At 39.6% G+C, this 19,899-nt stretch overlaps 1 protein-coding gene across 1 annotated transcript in view; it reads left to right on the top strand.

Annotated features, from left to right (window-relative positions):
* Positions 1-19,899, top strand: part of LOC135488144 (transient receptor potential cation channel subfamily M member-like 2) — a 213,998-nt gene that overhangs the window by 50,353 nt on the left and 143,746 nt on the right. Inside the window, exons 4-7 of the mRNA XM_064772619.1 lie at positions 4,748-4,893; positions 15,614-15,776; positions 17,515-17,677; positions 19,025-19,106. Of these exons, the coding sequence (XP_064628689.1) occupies positions 4,748-4,893; positions 15,614-15,776; positions 17,515-17,677; positions 19,025-19,106 (554 nt within the window). The remainder of the gene's footprint in view (positions 1-4,747; positions 4,894-15,613; positions 15,777-17,514; positions 17,678-19,024; positions 19,107-19,899) is intronic.

Raw genomic sequence — 19,899 nt, 5'->3', positions numbered from 1 at the left:
ATTTAAAGAAACAAAGTGCCCGATTTAACATCCTGCAGAATCAGGGGAATCGGGCGTTTCCAGTGATATACGACACTAATGGGTTGTCCTCATGCATTCACTTTGGAAACGCATTTTAAAATAGATGTTACGTCCTGTTAATGGGGCACGTCATCATTGCGTACATTTGGGAAAAACTCCCTGACGAGACCTTAAGACGTAATGACGACATTTTCATGAGCTCAGAAACTATTAATTTCAACTTAACCACGTAGGATGAATAATTTGAATAATTTCCGACAGGAATCTATATGAAATATTCAATATTGGTGAACAGAGCGCCGTTTGAAACAACAGTGCGTCATCGTTTTCTTCAACGCATTTCCAGTAGGACCGACGTGAAACTCGGCGCTTTTCATCAAATTTGGTATCTCATGATAACGGAGGTGTCCTCTTAGAGAATACAGTCAGACTTTTTTGAACATCTTACAAAGGAATGCGATGCCTTGGCTACCTGAAAATACAATCTGTTCGGCATTCCCAAGGACAGTTTTGCTTGCAGCGCGAATGCAAAATGACCAGTTGAGCTTAAATGGGTACCTTATTTAAGTGCAGTTTCCGCCAAATGTGAACACTGCGGTGACACAAGGCATGAATTACTTTGCCCAAGGACTAAACAAATATGCCACTATATGATATATGTTGAATTATTATATGAATAGCTTGATTCTTTCCGGATCAAAATATGCATGATTTGCATTATGTGATTGACGCTGAACGTGATTATTTTGCACTGTTGAGGCGTTCTATATATTTCGACTTATGGGATGCTAAGTATGACACAATTCGAGCAGATTGTCATAGTACATATGATATTTCTAGATGGTCGTTCCAGCCTTTCCTTTTGAGGAAACCTATGTTGTCGCGTATCAGGAGACTTGTAGGAGGCTGATGTTTTATCATATGTTAAAAAAAGGCTGTCAGGGTAATGTCAACCTTACCTTAAGGTCTCATTAGGGTGGTTTTTTTTGTATTCATGCGCGGCCAACCCGATTTCTCGGTCCTCACAGTATGTCAGTATTGATTTAGCAGTTGTTTTGGCAAAGACATGTTTTTTTGGAGTTTCTGAAACCTAGAGCGCTACTCAATAGGCGGCTAACAAGAAACTACGCATTTACTGTCGATGCCGACGTATGTGTACACTGAACTTGGGATGTGCGTCGGCCCCGTGTTGAAATGCCGTACAGTGCCAGTTGGTGGGTTTTTCGCTGATATGTGTAAAATTCAACATTATCTGAAAAGTTCAATGGTTGACCCTCGATTTTGTTTTGATTTTTGTGTAGCGTAAGCAACTGTGTTTCACGGGAGATTGGTCACTGTAAGAATTATTCAGGAAGAAATGTATGATATTTGGGGTTTTTCGTGATTGTCCGGCACAATTGGCAATATTGCCATTTGGGATGGTGAACAGAGCTAGGAGCAAATGCGACGCTTATTTTTTTCATTTTTTTTCATTTTTATTTTTTATTTATTCGTACACTTAAAGAGTACACTTTAACACTGGTGGAAGAAGTTTCGTGCAGCGTGCTTATTTACATGTTGTTGTTATGTGAAACACAATAGGATAGGATGGGTGCAAAGATTATTACTATCATGACCATTATCTATGAGCAGGCCAGCCAGGTTATCACATCTGACATCGTTGGAATATACTATAGTCTTTCCTGTCCCTCATCATTAACACCTCTTTAAGTATTTTAGCTGTGTCATTAGTTTGGACCATATACAGCTGCCTTATCTTGCCTATCTTTGGTAGGTTATGCTTAGTGATATCGAGTTGTCCACAAATCATATTTATGTTTCTCCCCACATTGGATTATGATTTATTTAAAGAAATAAAATGCCCGATTTAACATCCTGCAGAATCAGGGGAATCGGGCGCTTCGAGTGATATACGACACTAATGGGTTGTCCCCATGCATTCACTTTGGAAACGCATTTTAAAATGGATGTTATGTCCTGTTAATGGGGCACGTCATCATTGCGTACATTTGGGAAAAACTCCCTAACGAGACCTGGTGATTACGCCCATTTTAGGGTGTGGGTGGACTTGCGTAACACAGAAGACGATGGTTTACATGGTAGTGGGAATCACAATCTCTTTGATGCTGACGATCGAAATATCGTAGAATCATACTCCGGTTTTCGATCCCACACTTTTCTCTATCCAGTAATCGAATGTCCACCAAAGTACGTGTTCTCTTATTAAAGTATTTGAAAATGCCACGCTCTTAGTAACAAATGATCCGTCTAAAGTAACTCCTGGTACTTGTATGCTAACAGTTTGAATTTCCATAGGCGTTGCCATAGACCGAGTTTTGACGCCTTGGAAAAATCGCTGCGATTTCACGCGACGGGAAAACGTTGCGACAGAGATTTCGTAACCTGTTCTCACTGAAGCGAAATCATGGTGTCGTACCTGTATGCGAAGAGAAAAAGAAAGCGCTGGCAATTTTTGTCTTCAGATACCTTCCTTCTTGTCAACATCTTTATATTCTGACAAGGATTTGTCATGAATCGAAGGATGTTTCTCGATTAGAATTATCAATCTCTCTATCAGGTCTGAAGACATGGTGCCAATGGGTTTGGGAGACAATTCCTAACTGAAAACATGTACCGGCACTGCAGTGACAAATGCCTATCTTAATACCACAATTTAAACCTCTGTCAACCTTACAATTTATATCACGAGACCCCAAGATGATGTTATAATTCGCTGCGATTATACGCTTCGGTTTCTAATTTTGCAACGTTCTTTTGCCCGAGCGCGTGGAACGCCGCGTTAAAAACAAGGTATTTTGTAGCTTTGCCCAATTGGGAACACATCTATGGAATTCAATGGATAACATTTGTGGCGCAAATCGCGGCGTTTTAACGCAACGTCGAACGCCGCGTAAAAACGCGACAGTGAGTTCAGGCCTTATGCTGCGGTAGATGTAAAACGCTATAGAGCGAATAACAGTGGTTTGAAGAATTGTTGGTGCTATGATGAATTATGTTAATTTAGAATTGTGGCTGTCAAAGCAATCTAGGTGTGCGATAGTAGCGGAATTTACTGGAATTTTGGAGGTGCCTTCAGCTGATTAGGAGGTTTTTGTTGAATTTAGCGGAACCTTCAGCTGATTAAAGGCCTGAACTCACTGTCGCGTTTTAACGCCTTGGAAAAAACGCTGCGATTTCACGCGACGGGAAAACGTTGCGACAGAGATTTCGTAACCTGTTCTCACTGAAGCTTATAATCGCTGGCGGTGAAAGGGTGCAGACAAGGGTATAGACTTTCCATACCAAACAGCTGGCACAGACGTGTTGCAACAATGTCTGACTCGGATTCGGATTTTGCCGAAATCATGGTATCGTACCTGTATGCGAAAAGAAAACGAAAGCGCAGGCAATTTTTTTCTTCAGATACCTTCCTTCTTGTCAACATCTTTATATTCTGACAAGGATTTGTCATAAATCTAAGGATGCTTTTCCATTTGAATTATCAATCTCTCTATCAGGTCTGAAGACAATGTGCCAATGGGTTTGGGAGACAATTCCTAACTGCACACATGTACCGGCACTGCAGTGACAAATGCCTATCTTAATACCACAATTTAAACCTCTGTCAACCTTACAATTCATATCACGAGACCCCACGATTCGCGGCGATTATACGCTTCGGTTGCTAATTTTGTAACGTACTTTTGCCCGAGGGCGTGGAACGCCGCGTGAAAAACAAGGTATTTTGTCGCTTCGCCCAAGTGGGAACACATCTATGGAATTCAATGGATACCATTTTGTGGCGCTAATCGCGGCGTTTTAACGCAACGTCGAACGCCTCGTAAAAACGCGACAGTGAGTTCAGGCCTTAAGAGATTTTTTGTGGAATTTTAGGTTCGAGGGATTGAGGGTGTTTTTCGACTAAAATTTGTAGTAATTGTCTTATGAGAGGGCAATATTTTTTTTGCGTGTAATCAGCCGGGGCGGGGAGAGTACCCCTCATAAGACTGATAAGGAAAAATGCCCGCCAAAAAATGCCCGCTTTCACGCCATAGCACGGGAAATTAAATAATCCATTTTGTCGACGCAATGCCCTGTGTCTCATTCAATGCTAGAAGTTTAGAGCTTAATAAGTATCATTTTGTTCGTTTCGCTGATATCTTTACAATATATATATAATACATGTAGTTGTATCTTAGTTCAGTAACAGTTTGTCTGCCCATTTTATATTTTTAAAGTTCCATTACGTTTTGCCCTTGATCACTATTCGGATTTGTTGTTATCGTTCCTCAATAAGCATGAGCCTCATCCCTCAACATCAAACAATAGGGACGCACAGCCACGGCTTTCATCAAAGGACGGAAAACAGCCGAGATCGTTATTTTTCCAGTCAATTAAAAACTTAAAGAAGAGCTCTTTGTGATAGAGATACATTTGTTGGATAACTGTCTTGTTCCCAAAAGCGACACAGCACATTATTTTACCTTTTATTTCTTTATTGGCTTATAAATAGTCCCAAGATACACGAACTGAACGGCTAATCTCAAGGGTCATCAGGCCAATCTTGATAACAAGTTCCCCTTGAAATTGGGGTACTTAAGGAAAAATCATCAAGGGCAAAAAATCGTAATGTCCAAATTCGTTGTCTTTATCAATTCTTGGTTATTGTGGCCTTTGGTCGGTAAATTCATCTCTTAACTTTGTTTTCTTATTGTTAACCTTGCAGACACATGGCTTCTAACGGATGGTACAGATGCTCGTTTACAAACCTTGGTTGGTAAGGCAGTTGAGCGTCTAAACAGTAAAGACGAGGAGTCGGCAGTTTCCATCATTGTCACTTACCCGAAACCGGCAAGCCAACCTCCAAACGAAGTAAGTTAATAGCTCGTGGGTGGTATGCATAAAAAGATGTAAGCACTTCTAGTAGCCAGTAACAGTGTCTGTATAAGATTCTTTCTCGTGTCTTTAATTACGTATACTCGAAAGCTTAATTAGACTAGTACTAACTTGTAAACTGCGATGAGAGCCCAGATCAGAGGCCTGACCAAGGCTTTATATGGCGGATAAAAAAACCGCGCCGAACTTCAAGGGTAATAACTTCAAAGATATAACAGTCTAGGGCAATTTGACAGTCTGCCTCCTGTTTCACTTTATGAAACACTTTCAGCCAAGTGCTTGTTATCACACATCTTCCTATTCTGGTGAACATGCTACATAACACAGCACCTGCACTTAACATTACGCAGAAATTGTAGATCGTACGAAAGCCCAGAAGGCTAATTTCGAGATTCTAAATTCGACTTCGAGATTCAAAACTAGACTTCGAAATTAAAAACTCGACTTCGAGATTCAAAAGTTGGCTTCGAGATTCAAAACTCGACTTTGAAACTCAAAACTTGACTTCGAAATTCAAAACTTGAAATTGACCAATGACAAATCGCCTTAGAACACAATAATTGACTGGCCAATCATTTCTCTTACGCATTACACTCACAGAGCAACGCTGCCTTGGTAACTCATCATTATGTGTCGTTTACTCACGACTTAATGCACTTAATAACAAATTTCTCGTCTTCGGCAGGGCAATAGACAGATATCTAGAACTCACTGTTGATGGTGTTACTATGAGGGCAAGTAGGTGTGGGAATCATCTTGGCGTTTCTTTTAGGCCGGATGCGGACATGGTTCGGGTAGATAACAGTACAAATGATCTTTATAGGAAGACCAATAGCTTACTAGCACAATTTTGCTGTGCTAATTCCGAAGTCAAGTATTTCCTGTTTAAACGGTTTTGTATGCCACTGTATGGTTGTTTGATGTGGAATTTGTCGAAACCATAAATGGAGAGATTTAATACTGCGTGGAGGAAGTGTGTCAGAAGGGTTCTGAATATTCATCATCGAACACACAACAATATAATAAATTTGATAGTAGATGAGATGAGTATCGACACGCAAAAAGAACAGCGACTCTTGAACGTTCATGCCTCTCTTTCGAAAAGTGATAACCTGTATGTTAAGATGTGCCTAAGAATTGCAGCTAATGGCGGGATGTCATCTCTGGCCATTAGCCACCGTCATATAATGCATAAGCAGGCCAATCCCAAACATGAGGTAGACCAACAGGTACTACAGAGAAGCCGAGCAATCTCAGAATTCATAACTTTAAGGGACGAATTATACACCGACCGGCAAGAGGTCACCGAAATTTTAGAGTATCTTTGTACAAACTAAATTATTAAACTTCTTTCTGTATTGCTGTAAACACACTGCATTCATGCAGTACTAAATCATTGCACCAATTATGTAACTAATTCTGCACTCTTCTTTTGTGTACCGTAGAGTATGAAATAAACACATATATTATAACCCGTAACAAGATGCCAGTGCACCAGGCCTAGCCCCCCGGGCCTATGGCATACAATATATTTGAACCAATAATATGTTTTCGGTAAATAAAGCACCACCCAGTCCCTTAAGTGTGCATATTAGTTGCACGAAGACACTATAGTCCCCTTCAACGAACTTAATCCGGCCCGACTACCACTGAACGAAAGAAAATGGGCCATATGAATAAAAACTAGCATTTTCTTTCTCTACCGATTTTGAAGCATTTGCTTGCACTCGTATGAATAAAACAGTAGCAATAGCTCGGAAATTTAAGTCTTTGCTACAAGTCAAAGCAAACGCTTTTTAGCCTCTAGAATTTGCTTCGAAAGGGAGGAAATGCTTGTCTGCTATGCTTTTTACATGATAGGAAATGCTTCGATTTTTCAAGGTTGCTTCTGAGATGGCTAGAAAATTGAAGTAAGAGGTTTGTCATCTTCCGAATGGCTGATTTTATGGGTTTTGGTCACGAAAATTGTATTTGTCATGAAAGCCATGTCACGTAGATACATATCATTCACTGCATCGATTTTATGAGGTCACGTGTAGCGAAGGTCATAGCATTTGACAATTTATTCGGAGGACACTCGAGATGGGGCTTTGAGCACGAAAGACCAAATGTTAAGTGCTACTTCATAATCTGGGAGAACTCAGGTTTCGACCGGCGAGGTGGAGGACAATTAATGTTTCTATCAAAGTAATAATTCCAAAACAATTGCAAAGGGGCTCACCCGTAGCAGTAGAGGCTCTATGATGTATAACGAGGCAAATTATTAAACGGATACAGGACTTCCCAAGTTAGATGACAGATGAGTCGGATGATGATGAAGCGAGACAGTGTGTCAACGAGGACTGAACACTTAGCACTTTCGCCAACATCTTTTCATCAGGAGACCTCTTGACCCCCTATCCTCGAATACCAGGGTCAGTCGTGTGCTCCTCTCCCAGACACATAACTCAAAAACTTGATCATTTATAGGTGCCAAGTGAAAAGCCCTGAAGTTCAGGATGCTTTACCCCCTTCTAACAATACCAAAACCACAAGATGAAATAGATTACCAGCACCGACCATTCATAAGAAATATGACATCGGGACTGACCTTCAAGCATTTGCTAGAAGATTTTTAGCAAAGCATCTGCAGTGAAAGGTCCACATTATTCATAAGAAAACAAGCATAATCTTCTATTTTTAGCAAATACTGCCTCTACTAGAAGGATTTGCTTCCAAGGAAATGCTAGTTTTTATTCATATGGCCCACCGTCTCTCAAATCAAATCACAATATAAACGGGTTGTAAACTAGAAAATGCCAAGATTGACGATTTTGTCGTTGGGATTTGATTGGATATAGGCCTTTATAACCCAAAACAATCGCCAACACACGACTCGATCCTCAAAATCAACGACATGCTCCTGAGCATGTTGCAGGTCTCCTCCAAAACGTTTTCGAGTGCATAGAGGCCAGTTTCTGATAATGAAACGTAACAGGACAACTATCCCATTGGATTTCTAAGATGTATGCTCTGACGGCATGCCAACCGTTCGTCTCATCCTGAGATTTGGGGCAAATTGTCATGCTTCACCGAACCTTGACATTTTCAAGGAGAAGTTGTTTCAGTTAAAAGTATCTATTAATCAGCATATTTGTAAATAGCCAGTGTATACATGTATTGTTCTTTTGAAGGGGCAAAAAAGGCCAAATTTTAATCGATATGAAATACAGATGTTTCTCTCTGTTGGTTAATTCGATCTTTCCTGCAAATACAGCACGCCCTCCACAAATATTTAGCAGCTTTACCGAACACGCCATGCCCCAACCTCCGTACGGATCACGGGTAATTGTATTTGGCGTAGTTTGCTCTATTTCCTCATTAACCCCTGGGTGGAATTAGCTCATCGTGGATTGCCCTTTCGAAAATCTTCAGCTTGTGTCGAATTCATATTTTCAGCGCAAAAACTAATTTTTCGGGGTTTTACGCAAAAATAGATTTCATGACTCGGGTGAGTAACCCGTTTCCCGGGATTTCTTAGTTGGCCGCAGTCGTCGATTTGCACTTTGTAAATCTAGTATCAACTATTTGATCACATGTATGTCATGTGACGTCCTTCTTCTTGCGGGAATTTTGACGTTTGTGCTCCTTCTTTAGACAAGTTCGCGAAACTTCTTATTTCATAGTCTGCTGATCAGCTGCAAGTGCTATGGCATACAAGAATGGTTCATTCCAGGTGACATATAGATATACCCAACAAAGATGCAAAGTTTGAAAAGAGCTATGGTCTGGTTTGACAAGTGACAAAAATATTACTCATATAATAGTGATAAGCTCACAAAAATGCAAATGTAAAACTGTGCATTGTGAATTGGCATTTATGGATCAGGCCATATGGTAGAGAAGAAAAGAATGCAAAATATTAATCAGAAAGTGTCAATAAAAAAAATAAAAAAATAAATCACTCTTGTGATTCTATTTTAAAAATGGAAATTCAGTACTTGTTTGCAATTTTTGCATTTTATCTACTGCAGGGTAGTTTGCTTGTTTGAGCAGGCTTTCAACGTTCTAGAAACTAAGTTCAAACTGAAATATTATTATGCCACAATTATTTTCCTAGAAAAACTAATGTGGCATTTTGTGGATGTGTTTCGATTGCCCGATCCTGTACATGTATAGTATTTCTTCAAGAGGAATACCGGCAATAATAAATCAAATAAAATCTAACTGTTTATTTGAAATCACAAATCACCTCTTCTCTCTTGTTCCTATTTGGTAAATGTTTTGTGGCGAATCTCTGGTCTCTCGAGGGGATAAGCGCCCTCGAAATGACCAGGTGTTCTTAGAGTAGACCTTGCCCCCTTAGTGCCGTGGCGATACACTAAGTGGCAAACCAACCTCCCTCGTTTCAAACACACAATTAACGCAACGACTTATATGAACATCACAAAATATATTTCAATCGCTAAAAGGACAATACTTAAACCGGGAATCAATGTGGACCTTTGTCTGGTGGCAGGTATCCAAAGGAAGGTATCTTCACAAGTTGTCAAGACAATACTGCCTGGATCAAAATATGTCAAGTTAAAAATCTACAATCTGCTGAACCAAATCTCCTTGGAGAAATCTCCAGATGGAAGTCTCAGATGGAAATTAATGACCTAAACTTCTTTTAGACGAAATAGTTGTAACACTCCAAACATCTCGATTCCTAGTGAAACGTCCTCCGTTTGGGCCAGCCAAACAAAGGCCACCTCACTCAAGGATTGCACAAGACAAGCCCCAATCAGGCATCGTACCCAAGAGATTCCCAAAATGTGTTTATGATCTAAATAATCATGATTAACTAAAAATGCACATAAACCCTTAAATCATGTGAATACGAAATATTTGTCGTCAAATGAATCAACTAAATACCGTTAACAATTTAATGCAAATTGGCTAACTGTAACAGTTTCATTACGCAGAGGAAAGACAGCGCGGAAAGAAGACCCATGAGTGGTGATATTATCCTCTTTATCACTGTCGACACTTCCATTGCAGAAGAGGCGAGCATTCATCATACAATGAAATTGAAAAGATTCTGCAAGGGAAGGAGCATGTGACTGGCTCTGTCTTGAGGATAGGATTTTAAGGCTCCTGAACGAGTAAAAATATATAGGAAAAATCTCATGTAAAGGAATGCAAAAAACTTTCTGCACCCCTGCTACAGCCCCCCCCCCCTTAAAGTGTACCTATTGGCTTAGCCGTAAAATTTGCTTGAGAAAGCAACCATCCAATGCTAAGAACTTTGCACAAAGCCTAATTTCTAAACAAAACTCATAGTCATTGTAATAAAGGGATTTAAAAAAAAATCATTAGTCCAAGAATAATTGTCTTATATTATAGCAATAAGACAATTAAGTAATTCACTACTAACAGTAGAAAGGACAACCTTGGGACTGGCAAATGCTGTCCTTAATTGAAGGTCCAATTTAAACAGTTCAAATTTGCTGGAAAGGACCAACTTTGGGCCACATCATGACATGCTGTGTCATTAATAGAGGGTGTGTCCTTAAGTAGAGTTGTTTCAGCTAAGGGAAGTTCCACTTTATGTGTATCACATCCATGTAGAGGGATAAAGATGTAATTGGAAAAGGTTATATCATCCCAAGCAGTAGAATCCTTTGTAGTCCATTATGTCATCAAAAATATGTATGGGTGAGGGGTCGAGGAAAGTCCAGTGCTCTGGAGTACCTAAGCAGGGAACAATATTTTAAAGGGGGACTATAGGCAGGAGCATGGAGGTTAAATTGGCCATCTTCAGGTGACTAACATACAGAGTAAGGGCACTGGGTCAAGTTAGATTCAGCATTAAATATATTCCTTGTAAAAGCTTGAATAGTTTAGACATACTGTGAGTTGCGAGATATCCCTATTTGGGACTTTCTGTAACTTTAATTTGTCCGCCCTAGTCTATAGTGTCCCTTTAAATTCTTTTCGAATTTCTGATCTGGGGTAAAAAAAACCTAATGTGCATGAAAAGGTTTCTTGTGGGCTAAGGGGAGGCAGGCGATCCTTTTCCATGATGATCATGACAACCATACGTACTAGTAGTAACTCAATTTTCTTTCGAAGCGCCTTGTACAAATACATATGACCATCTCCCTCTGAAAGAAAAGCCAGTCGCGGACCGTACCTCCCACTGATGGAAGAGCCCTATCTGTTGTGTTTTGACCAATGTACTTGTATCGACGGCTGGACTAACTCCAACATGTCCAAGGAAAACGGGTCACTCACCCGAGTCATGAAATCTATTTTTGCGGGTTTTACCATCTGAAGGACGGTGCTGCCATCTGCAAGACGAAGATGACACCATCGGTACAGTTGGAACCTGTTCCCAACTGTTTATATTTAACCACACCAGCAAAAAAAGTTCAACAGTTCCGGGCAGAGACATGTATTCATCCACAGGCGGAAGTGACACATAGTCCGTACTGAACTGTGAAGCTGTGGTAAATACATGACTGTGATGGGTGAAAGTGGATTTATTCTTCAATCTTTGGTGGATTCTTAATCTACAGGGATATACTTTTTGATAATTAATTAAAGGAAATATTGTCTCACTGGCCAGTTTAGAACTTGTATTCTAATAGGCCCATATCAGTCCGCGAGTGACTATTTGATGGCAATGCTGTACACAAATCAATTTTTCTCAGGCAATCGGTATTGGAATGTTTTGAATTTTTACTATTATTTCGATAAAAGCCTCTTCATAACACACATAAAATTTGGTGGGAATTAAAGCACCCTTGGTGTACTTTTTCACCAACCTATATTCATTAAAATGTACACATAATGTACACGCTGGCTAATAGAGGTATCTGGCCTTCCCTGCATTTCTGAGTACAGTTTCATACAGTTTATACAACGTAATTGACACGTTTAACCCCGAGCGAGGAAGGGGAACCCCTTTGATGGTACCCTAACCCCACCTTCGGTCATCATTAGACTTCCTTTTCATGCTATTGCTAACTTCAACATGTGCTAGAGGCTAGAGCTAACTCCAACTATGACCTTTGATCTTGATGCTAGTGCTAACCATCACTGGAAATGAGTGACATTGCTTCCCATTGGCTGAATACAGTAAGGAGAATATGGAGCCGATTGGTAATGGAAAATTCATTACAGCATTACAAAAATAGTATCAAATTGCTTCCACAACCACTTCTTTTTAAAGATCCAGATCGTATGGAGCCTTAAATTGCAGAGTCAATATTTGATACAACTTATTTTATTGAAATTATTTGTGAGTTTTGTGCACTTTTAACAGCTTGGCAAGACCACCGAGCTGCATACAACCAAGGAATTTACTGTGTATAGTGGGCTGACCTAAGGTCTAAAATCACCTCTGTTCTCGAAATCAGAGCAAAGTCATTAGCATCCCTAATTCTATTAAACAGCACTTACTAAGCCGCTTTCTTCTATATTTGGGTTTCTGTTGGTCGCATTATAGTCCAGAAGATGTCATGTTGTTGATGAGGACTTACATCACGTACCAGTTACTAGGACTATACATCAACTTTTCATTTATTTGCCCGTCCGTTTTACCAATCAGATCTGCTACATCATAAGTTCACAGCTCAGATCTGTTAGCAGCAATCTTCAAAAGCACGCATATGGCAAGATTATGATGAAGCGCACTTTAAACCCACATTACTACCTCTGTCTGTGGCGAAGACATAGTTTCAAAGCTGCTACTACAGTCAATTATTCATAAACAGAGTGACTCTTCCAAGCGATATGTTTCTTAGCTTTGATTAGTGTATTTTTCTGACTATCGTAAAAATAATTCATGACTGGGTGTATTGTTGCTCTCTGCGGCTGTCTGTCTCTCCGTCCATGAAGACGACGTAAACACTTTAACTGGAGACTGCTTCAAGATTTGCTTTTGATATGCAGTAAATCAACAACCTATTATCTTTAAATTTGATTTTTTTTTAAATTACATTATAACAGTACGCTCTTGAAAATCGTCCTGATCCTATTCACGGTTTCAACACTAGGAGGCGTTTGCTAAAAAGAATAGTTGATGATTGGTCCAACGACTAACGAGGTAAATGCGCTAACTAGACACTACCATACATGTGCAGTCTTTGAAATGTTGTCCAAATATTTCACCTTGTAAATGGTGTACATTATAAAAGCTGTAGTGTGAGGCCTACAGATTTTTTGCTGAGATTTTCCCAACATACCAGTTACACTAACACCACCACAAACACACATGTACCACAAATCAGTCCATCACCACTATAATGGACGTAGAGGTGAAATAGTTTGTAATGTAACTCCTCGGTCAGTTTAGATCGGATGACTACAAAACTTTTCCTGAAAGTCGAGATTCGGAGCCCGTCCTAACGGGCTTGAATATTTGGATTCGGCAGCGATTATAGAGAAATTGCATTTGTTGTTGCTTCCATATAATGGCATGATCATCATCATAAGGTAGATTGTCAAAAGTCAACAGGAGATCTCATTAGTACGGAAGCATATTTGTGCCAAGTAAAGAAAAGGTTTTGTTATTAATGATTTTTTTTTTATCACGTACGCACGAGATAGTATCACGTAATAACACGATAATTCGCGCTATTGCGTACGTACGTGATACTAACGCGTAATTACGAGATAACTATCACGTTATTACGAGAAAACTATCACGTAATTACGAGATAACTAACACGTAATTAGCGATAACTAGCACGTAAGCTCACACTAACCTTATCATTCTCAAAGTTCATGATTATGATAGCTGCTGGTCCTTGCCCTAGTCTTTTAGTTAGGAAATCGGCAAGTGAGTGACTCTCATCATCCATTGAGTCCGCCATCATATAGTTCTAGTATTAAGCTCTGTACACACTGACAACATTTTGGGAAACATGTTGGCCAACATGTTGTCCAGGTGCGATGTTATCGAAAATGTTGGCAGTGTGTACAGTTCGGAAACATTGGGAAACATTCGGTAACATGTTGGCCAAATGTTGCTCAAATGTTGTCGAAATAATACAAAATCAATTTTGTTGCCGAGATGCTAATGATGTTGTCGAGTTTTATCCAATCAGAAATAGGCCACAAATCACATGATCTACCTTAAGCCATGTGATGTAGTCAAAATGGCAGCCTCAAGCAAGGAATGGTTACTGAGTGAAGTTGAACAACTTATTGCAGTATGGGAAAGTTGTGCCTGTTTATGGGATGTAACATCCAGGGAATATAAAGACAAGAACAAAAAGAAAGCTGCTATTCTAGAAATAGCTACAAAATTTGCCCCATGCTGGTGTCTCATATAAATCCATGGTCTTGTCCACACTCTTTTCTCATCTTTACGTCTTCTTCGCCGTCTTTCAATCAGGATACGTAAAATTATGGCAGAGCCACCGACAATACATCTTCTTCTCTTGGAATCTTCCATTGTTTATGAATTTCCCTCAAAAATATTCCCTCAAAAATCCTCATTTCTCGGAAACATTCGACAACAAGTTGCCCAACATGTTGTCGAATGTTGTCATGTGTATACAGGGCCAAATTTTCGATAACATCGCACCTGGACAACATGTTGGCCAACATGTTTCCCAAAATGTTGTCAGTGTGTACAGAGCTTTAGTGTGTAGCCTACCTGTGTATACCATCCTCATTCTGAGATTCAGTTATCGCGTAATAACGTGTTATATATCATTTGTGTCTTCGATGTGGCCCCATTGATATTGCATTATATTTTCATTGCAATAATATGATCGTTCGGCCATGCAATTCAAGGTATAGACCATTTGAACCTGCCTGCGCCACGTATTATGCTAGTATTCATAATTAGTATTACATATATACATATTACACATATGCTACAAATCTATTACCCTAACACCTAACACCAGGTTTAATCAGCTATGCGAACTGCCAATGTCTAGGTTATTTCCTTTTAACTTAATAGCAGACGACTTTTTACACGCATTTAAAAAGCAAAAATTGTTACTCCATGGTAAGATAAAATGAGAATAAACTCTTCTTGATCACACCGATCAGTTTAAGCCAGTCTAAAAGAGTCTGACGACTTGCATGTCTTGTCATAAATAGTCGCTGAAGTCGTCACTATTGTCAGGGCTGACCATTTCATCAAGAAGTCTTTGCCTGTTTACACATTGAGAGTCTTTGCAATTAGCATGAAGGCAAGTTCCAGGTAGGTGTCAACCAAATCACGATTTCCCCGAGAATTTCATTCTGAGGGTATGATATTTTCAGCATGTACAGTATTTGCTTACCAAATCAACAGAATAAACGGTTTAGCTTTCTTTTAGCAAAGAAATCATAAAGACTAAGAATTAGGAATTCGGACAAAAGTGATTATTTAATTTCCCGTGCTATTGCGTGGTGGTGGGTACTCTTCGTCTTAGAGGGGTTTAGAACTTCGTTAAAATACCATTTCCTTATTAGCCTGATAATCGCTACTTAACGAGTTACGCTATTTGAGGAATGTACGATCCAGATTAGTTTGGTCTTTTATGGCCTTTTATTAGTAGAAACTTTGGACAAAAGTGATCTGCTGATAAAAAGTAAGCCAGGCGTTTTTTTCAATGCTGATCCAGGTTCTCGGCGGGTATACTATTCATCTATTCCATTTCTCTGTCTTTGGGTGTACTAGCTGTTAAGTGCACGAATAACGACCATCTGAATTTTATTTTTTCAGGCCAAGAAATCAACCTCGGCTGGGACGACGTCATACAGCACACCAAGTGAAGGTCCATCGAAAGACAGAAATAAACATGTCAAACTTGTTGGTGATGACGCCGAAGGAACAGCACCGGCTGCTTTCATTGCTAAGCTCCAGAGTTATATCAGCACCGAGTTGAGTAAGTTCCCCTGACGAAAGGTGTCTCAAGGGTGTTAGTGTTCTGTAGGTCCGCTATAAAACCTCGTAGCTGGTGATTTTTATAAGGATGCATCCTTCGGGACGCAGGTGATGTTTTTAAAATTTCCTAACCAGCCTATCAGAAGTCAGTAACATTTTCTTTTCATGATACTAGTATTTTGCATCTAGGACCCGTGTAGGTCCGTGCGCGCTTGTAGTATACATACGAAGTCATGGTATATGAAACCCATTTACTACAAGTGTCACTATGACGGACAGTCATGACAGTGCACACATATTCCAACAACACAACACAATGAGCCATGCAATGTACATGTACATGATTGTATAACATGAACTGGGCGCGGCACGGGGTCGAGTTTTCGTGTGCATGAATTCAATCGTGTCTCCTCCATCGCTGAAGCTATAATTAACGGCCCCACACTCCAATACTTCCTATAACTCAACTCATTACTTCAGCAACAAAAAGAACACAAATTTATGTTTTTATGAGTTGATTGAAGAGTGATACACATTGGAGATAGTAACCTTTTCAAAATCTCGCTGCAGCTTTTAAAGAATGGCGGAGTTCTATGAAAAGTAGTGACCCGGATGAAGCAACACTTTAGTCATAAAAACTACAGAAATTTATATAAACTATCTAATTTTCACAAAAATGTCTGTACAAGGGTACACATTTTAGTATTTCCACCAATACTACTGTAGACGAACTAACATTTCATCAAGAATACTTGATGCTGTCACTAATACGTGACGGACTTCTACAAATTTCGCGTTTGCAAGTGAACTCACAAGATTTTAACAGATAAAGTGGCCGCCATCTTGGATTTAGATGTGGTGACCTACTTTCCGAGTAGGTTCTTTAATACTGTGCCTATTCTTTACCTACACATCAAATTTGGCCGAAAAGGTTTCGTTTTTACACAACCTAGGATTTATTTTACCTGACTAATATTTTATGTTTCCAACTGGATGATGAAGAAATTTAAGGAACATCAAATTTGTCTTTGATATGCGACTGATTTCAACATGTATCACGTTCACAAGTTGCCAGACAGACGGCCCGACAGATGGACGGACCGACTGACCCTAGGACGTTCAGACGAAGAGGGGTGGGAGTATGTCGACTCCCCTTTATGCTTCTCGGAGTGACGGAACGTAGCGAGTATTACGATTGTTTTGGGGGTTTAAGAGAGAGGGTGGTAATTAATGGGGGTCATAAGAAAGGTACATGTATCAAGTAAAACGTCTCGGAAGGCCATGAAGAGGGGAGGGATTGGGTGGGGGTTCAGCTCCCTCCGTCGGAATGGGTTGAGCATGCTGGAAAGACATACGGTGTTTCCTGGCCAATCAAGGTGGGTTTTTTAGAGGGTTGGGGTTTCCCTTATTCGGTGAGATTGACATCAATGGGTGTGACGGGGGTGTCAGTTCTGTTAGTTGACTAAGCGTTTACTTTTCAATTTACTAAACATTACCCTCCATTTCAACGGAGACAAAAATTGAGCACTTGTTCCAGTAACCATTTAAGCAATCGGCAGTCGGCAATTGTGATGAAAACCGACTTTTGAATCTTGAAGTCGAGTTTTGATATTCGAAGTCGAGTTTTGAAATTCGAAGTCAAGTTTCAAATTTTGAATCTCTAAAATGAGCCTTTAGGATTTTCAAGAAAACCGTTATAATATGTATCAATGTCATCTTGATATTTTTGATATGAACAGACACAACAACCTCAGTTTCTCTGATGTTTGGCGGAAAACCTCCGGAGAGCGCATTGCAGTTTTTCCTGCAATCACCTCAAATACCGATGGTTGTGATCAAAGGATCCGGGGGTGCCGCCGACCGCATTCTTCATTTATGGAACACAAAAGGAAAAGGTTCCAGGTAACTGATTTTTAGGACATTGCTCTCCAAGTACATATCGAAAGGCTAAAAAAATCGCGCCGAACTTCAAGGGATGATCACTACTAAGATATCCAATCTCTATTGTCATGAGATTACGTGAATAATTATAACAGGCCCTGGTTGGTCTATACGATATAATGTAAAAGGTGAAATGACCCAAAATAAACAAGCCAAACTAAACGAACTAAACAATCATTTGGAACATGAAATCGAAGATGTGGTTTAAATGTAATATGACTGCAAGCGTTAGTTTGATATTTGAATGAAATTAAAATGCACTTTTCTTCACTTGGGCTCACTTAATTTGGCTAGTTTCAAGTTTTAAACAAGCGAAATTGAAACGTTACATGGTCATCTGGTCATGATGGTGCACCATCCAAAACAAGAAATGAACCATTGAATTTGCAGGCAACGTTTCAATGACTAATTTGGGTATTGTAATTTATGGCATGTTTTCTTCGATTTGCTGTCAAATACTTGCTATAACCTAACTAAGGTTTCTGCACAGAATTTCTAGAGTGAGCGACAGAATCTCAGTTCTATGAATGGATAAAATTTCAGTTCAGTGCAAGAAAAGAATGAGCAGTTATTGTCGCTTGAAGTTCGACACGTTTTTTTTAAAATTTCAATTTAATGAATAAATTTGATAGATCAGTTTTTAGCCATCCAGATAAGTTGATGTGTCAAATGAAACCAGTCGCTCCACCAAAACTCCAGAAACCCTGGTCAATTCTTGTCCGAAATCACCATTAGTCACACATCACTGCTGCCAGGGCCTTGGCATGGTGCTCCTATGACAAGACCACCATTGAATATTCATAGGTTGGAGGTTCCAGACCTATCGATTAGACGCGAGTACGTTTTTAACTGTCAAGTGCATATTTGGAGAGGTATTGAAAAGATATTTGGTGTGGCAAGTCTACATATATAAAGAAATTATTTGATGAAAAAATTAACTTTGCATTTTTGCTAATTTGCCAATTGAGATTTTTCTGCCAGTTGGCTGAAAAGAGTGGAAATATCAACGTCTGTCCAATTTGTCGATTGATAAAAAATGTCCGTGGTCTACTACCATTTTGCTTTTCATCATTTACTTGCACGACTGTCCTAAATATCATATCAACATTTCAGATTCACAACACCACGCAGTATTTGATGCGACGCGTTTAAACATTGACAATTTAAGTGGTAAAAGGCTCAACAAATCAATGGTGTTCTTGTCTCTCAATCATGGGTCTAAGACGTAGCAAAAGAAGTGTATGGCAATATTTTGATAGACACAAAACTTGTAGATCTATTAATTATCTCAATTGTTGATCATTCTAGTACTCAATCTCAGCACAAGTTCTACCGATCACTCAGTCGTAGGCAGTTCAAAATGATTGATGACGATGTCAGAAATAGATCAGTAAGTACTCGTTGATACTTGATAAATGTTATGCAAGTCAAGCAAGCCTTACGAAATGTTACAAACGACGAAATACAAAGTGGGTGTATGTAGAAGAATAGTATCGATGTTTTTTTTATTTCCCCGCTTCCCACCACTACCATTAAGCGATGAACTATCACACTTCGTACTTCATCGTTTGTGCAGACTGCAAACCTGCCTCAATCATAACTAACCTTAACCTGATTATCTCCCCGCTTTCCGAAAAAGGGAGAGATATTGTGTTACCGTTCGTCGTTTGACCATCAGTGCGTCCGAACGTGATATCGTCTCCTTCAGTGACCATTCAACTTGCCAACTTGAAATGTACGTACATGTTTGGTACATCTCCACTGATGTGGACCAGTCGAGCCACCAGAGGGTAATATGTAAAAACAAAGTGCGATATCTCGCTTATTATTGATTCGTGTTTGCTAGAAAAAAGGTTTTATGGTAGGATATCCTACGGGTTTTCGGTTTGACATGCTTTTCAAAGTCTCAGAAGTCGAATAGCGGAAATAAATTGGCCCTCTAAGTGTAGCTATGGCATGTTTCTTTACAGCTGCAGCTATGAACTTGAAACAGAGTTCACATGACCCCCCCCCCCCATCAGATAACCTCTCACGCCTGATTTCGGTCGCCAGGGGGCCAAAACTGAAAAGGGAAAAAGGGTGATATCTCGCTAATTAGTCACTTGTTTTCGATGATTTTTTATGGTCGGTACCCCAAGCAAGGATGCATAACATACTGTATGGGTTTTTGATTTGATTACCCA

Source organism: Lineus longissimus, chromosome 1 (genome assembly GCF_910592395.1).
Source record: "Lineus longissimus chromosome 1, tnLinLong1.2, whole genome shotgun sequence".
NCBI lineage: Eukaryota > Metazoa > Nemertea > Pilidiophora > Heteronemertea > Lineidae > Lineus > Lineus longissimus.
Note: the sequence above shows the minus strand (reverse complement) of the source record. Positions and strands in the feature narration are given on the sequence as shown.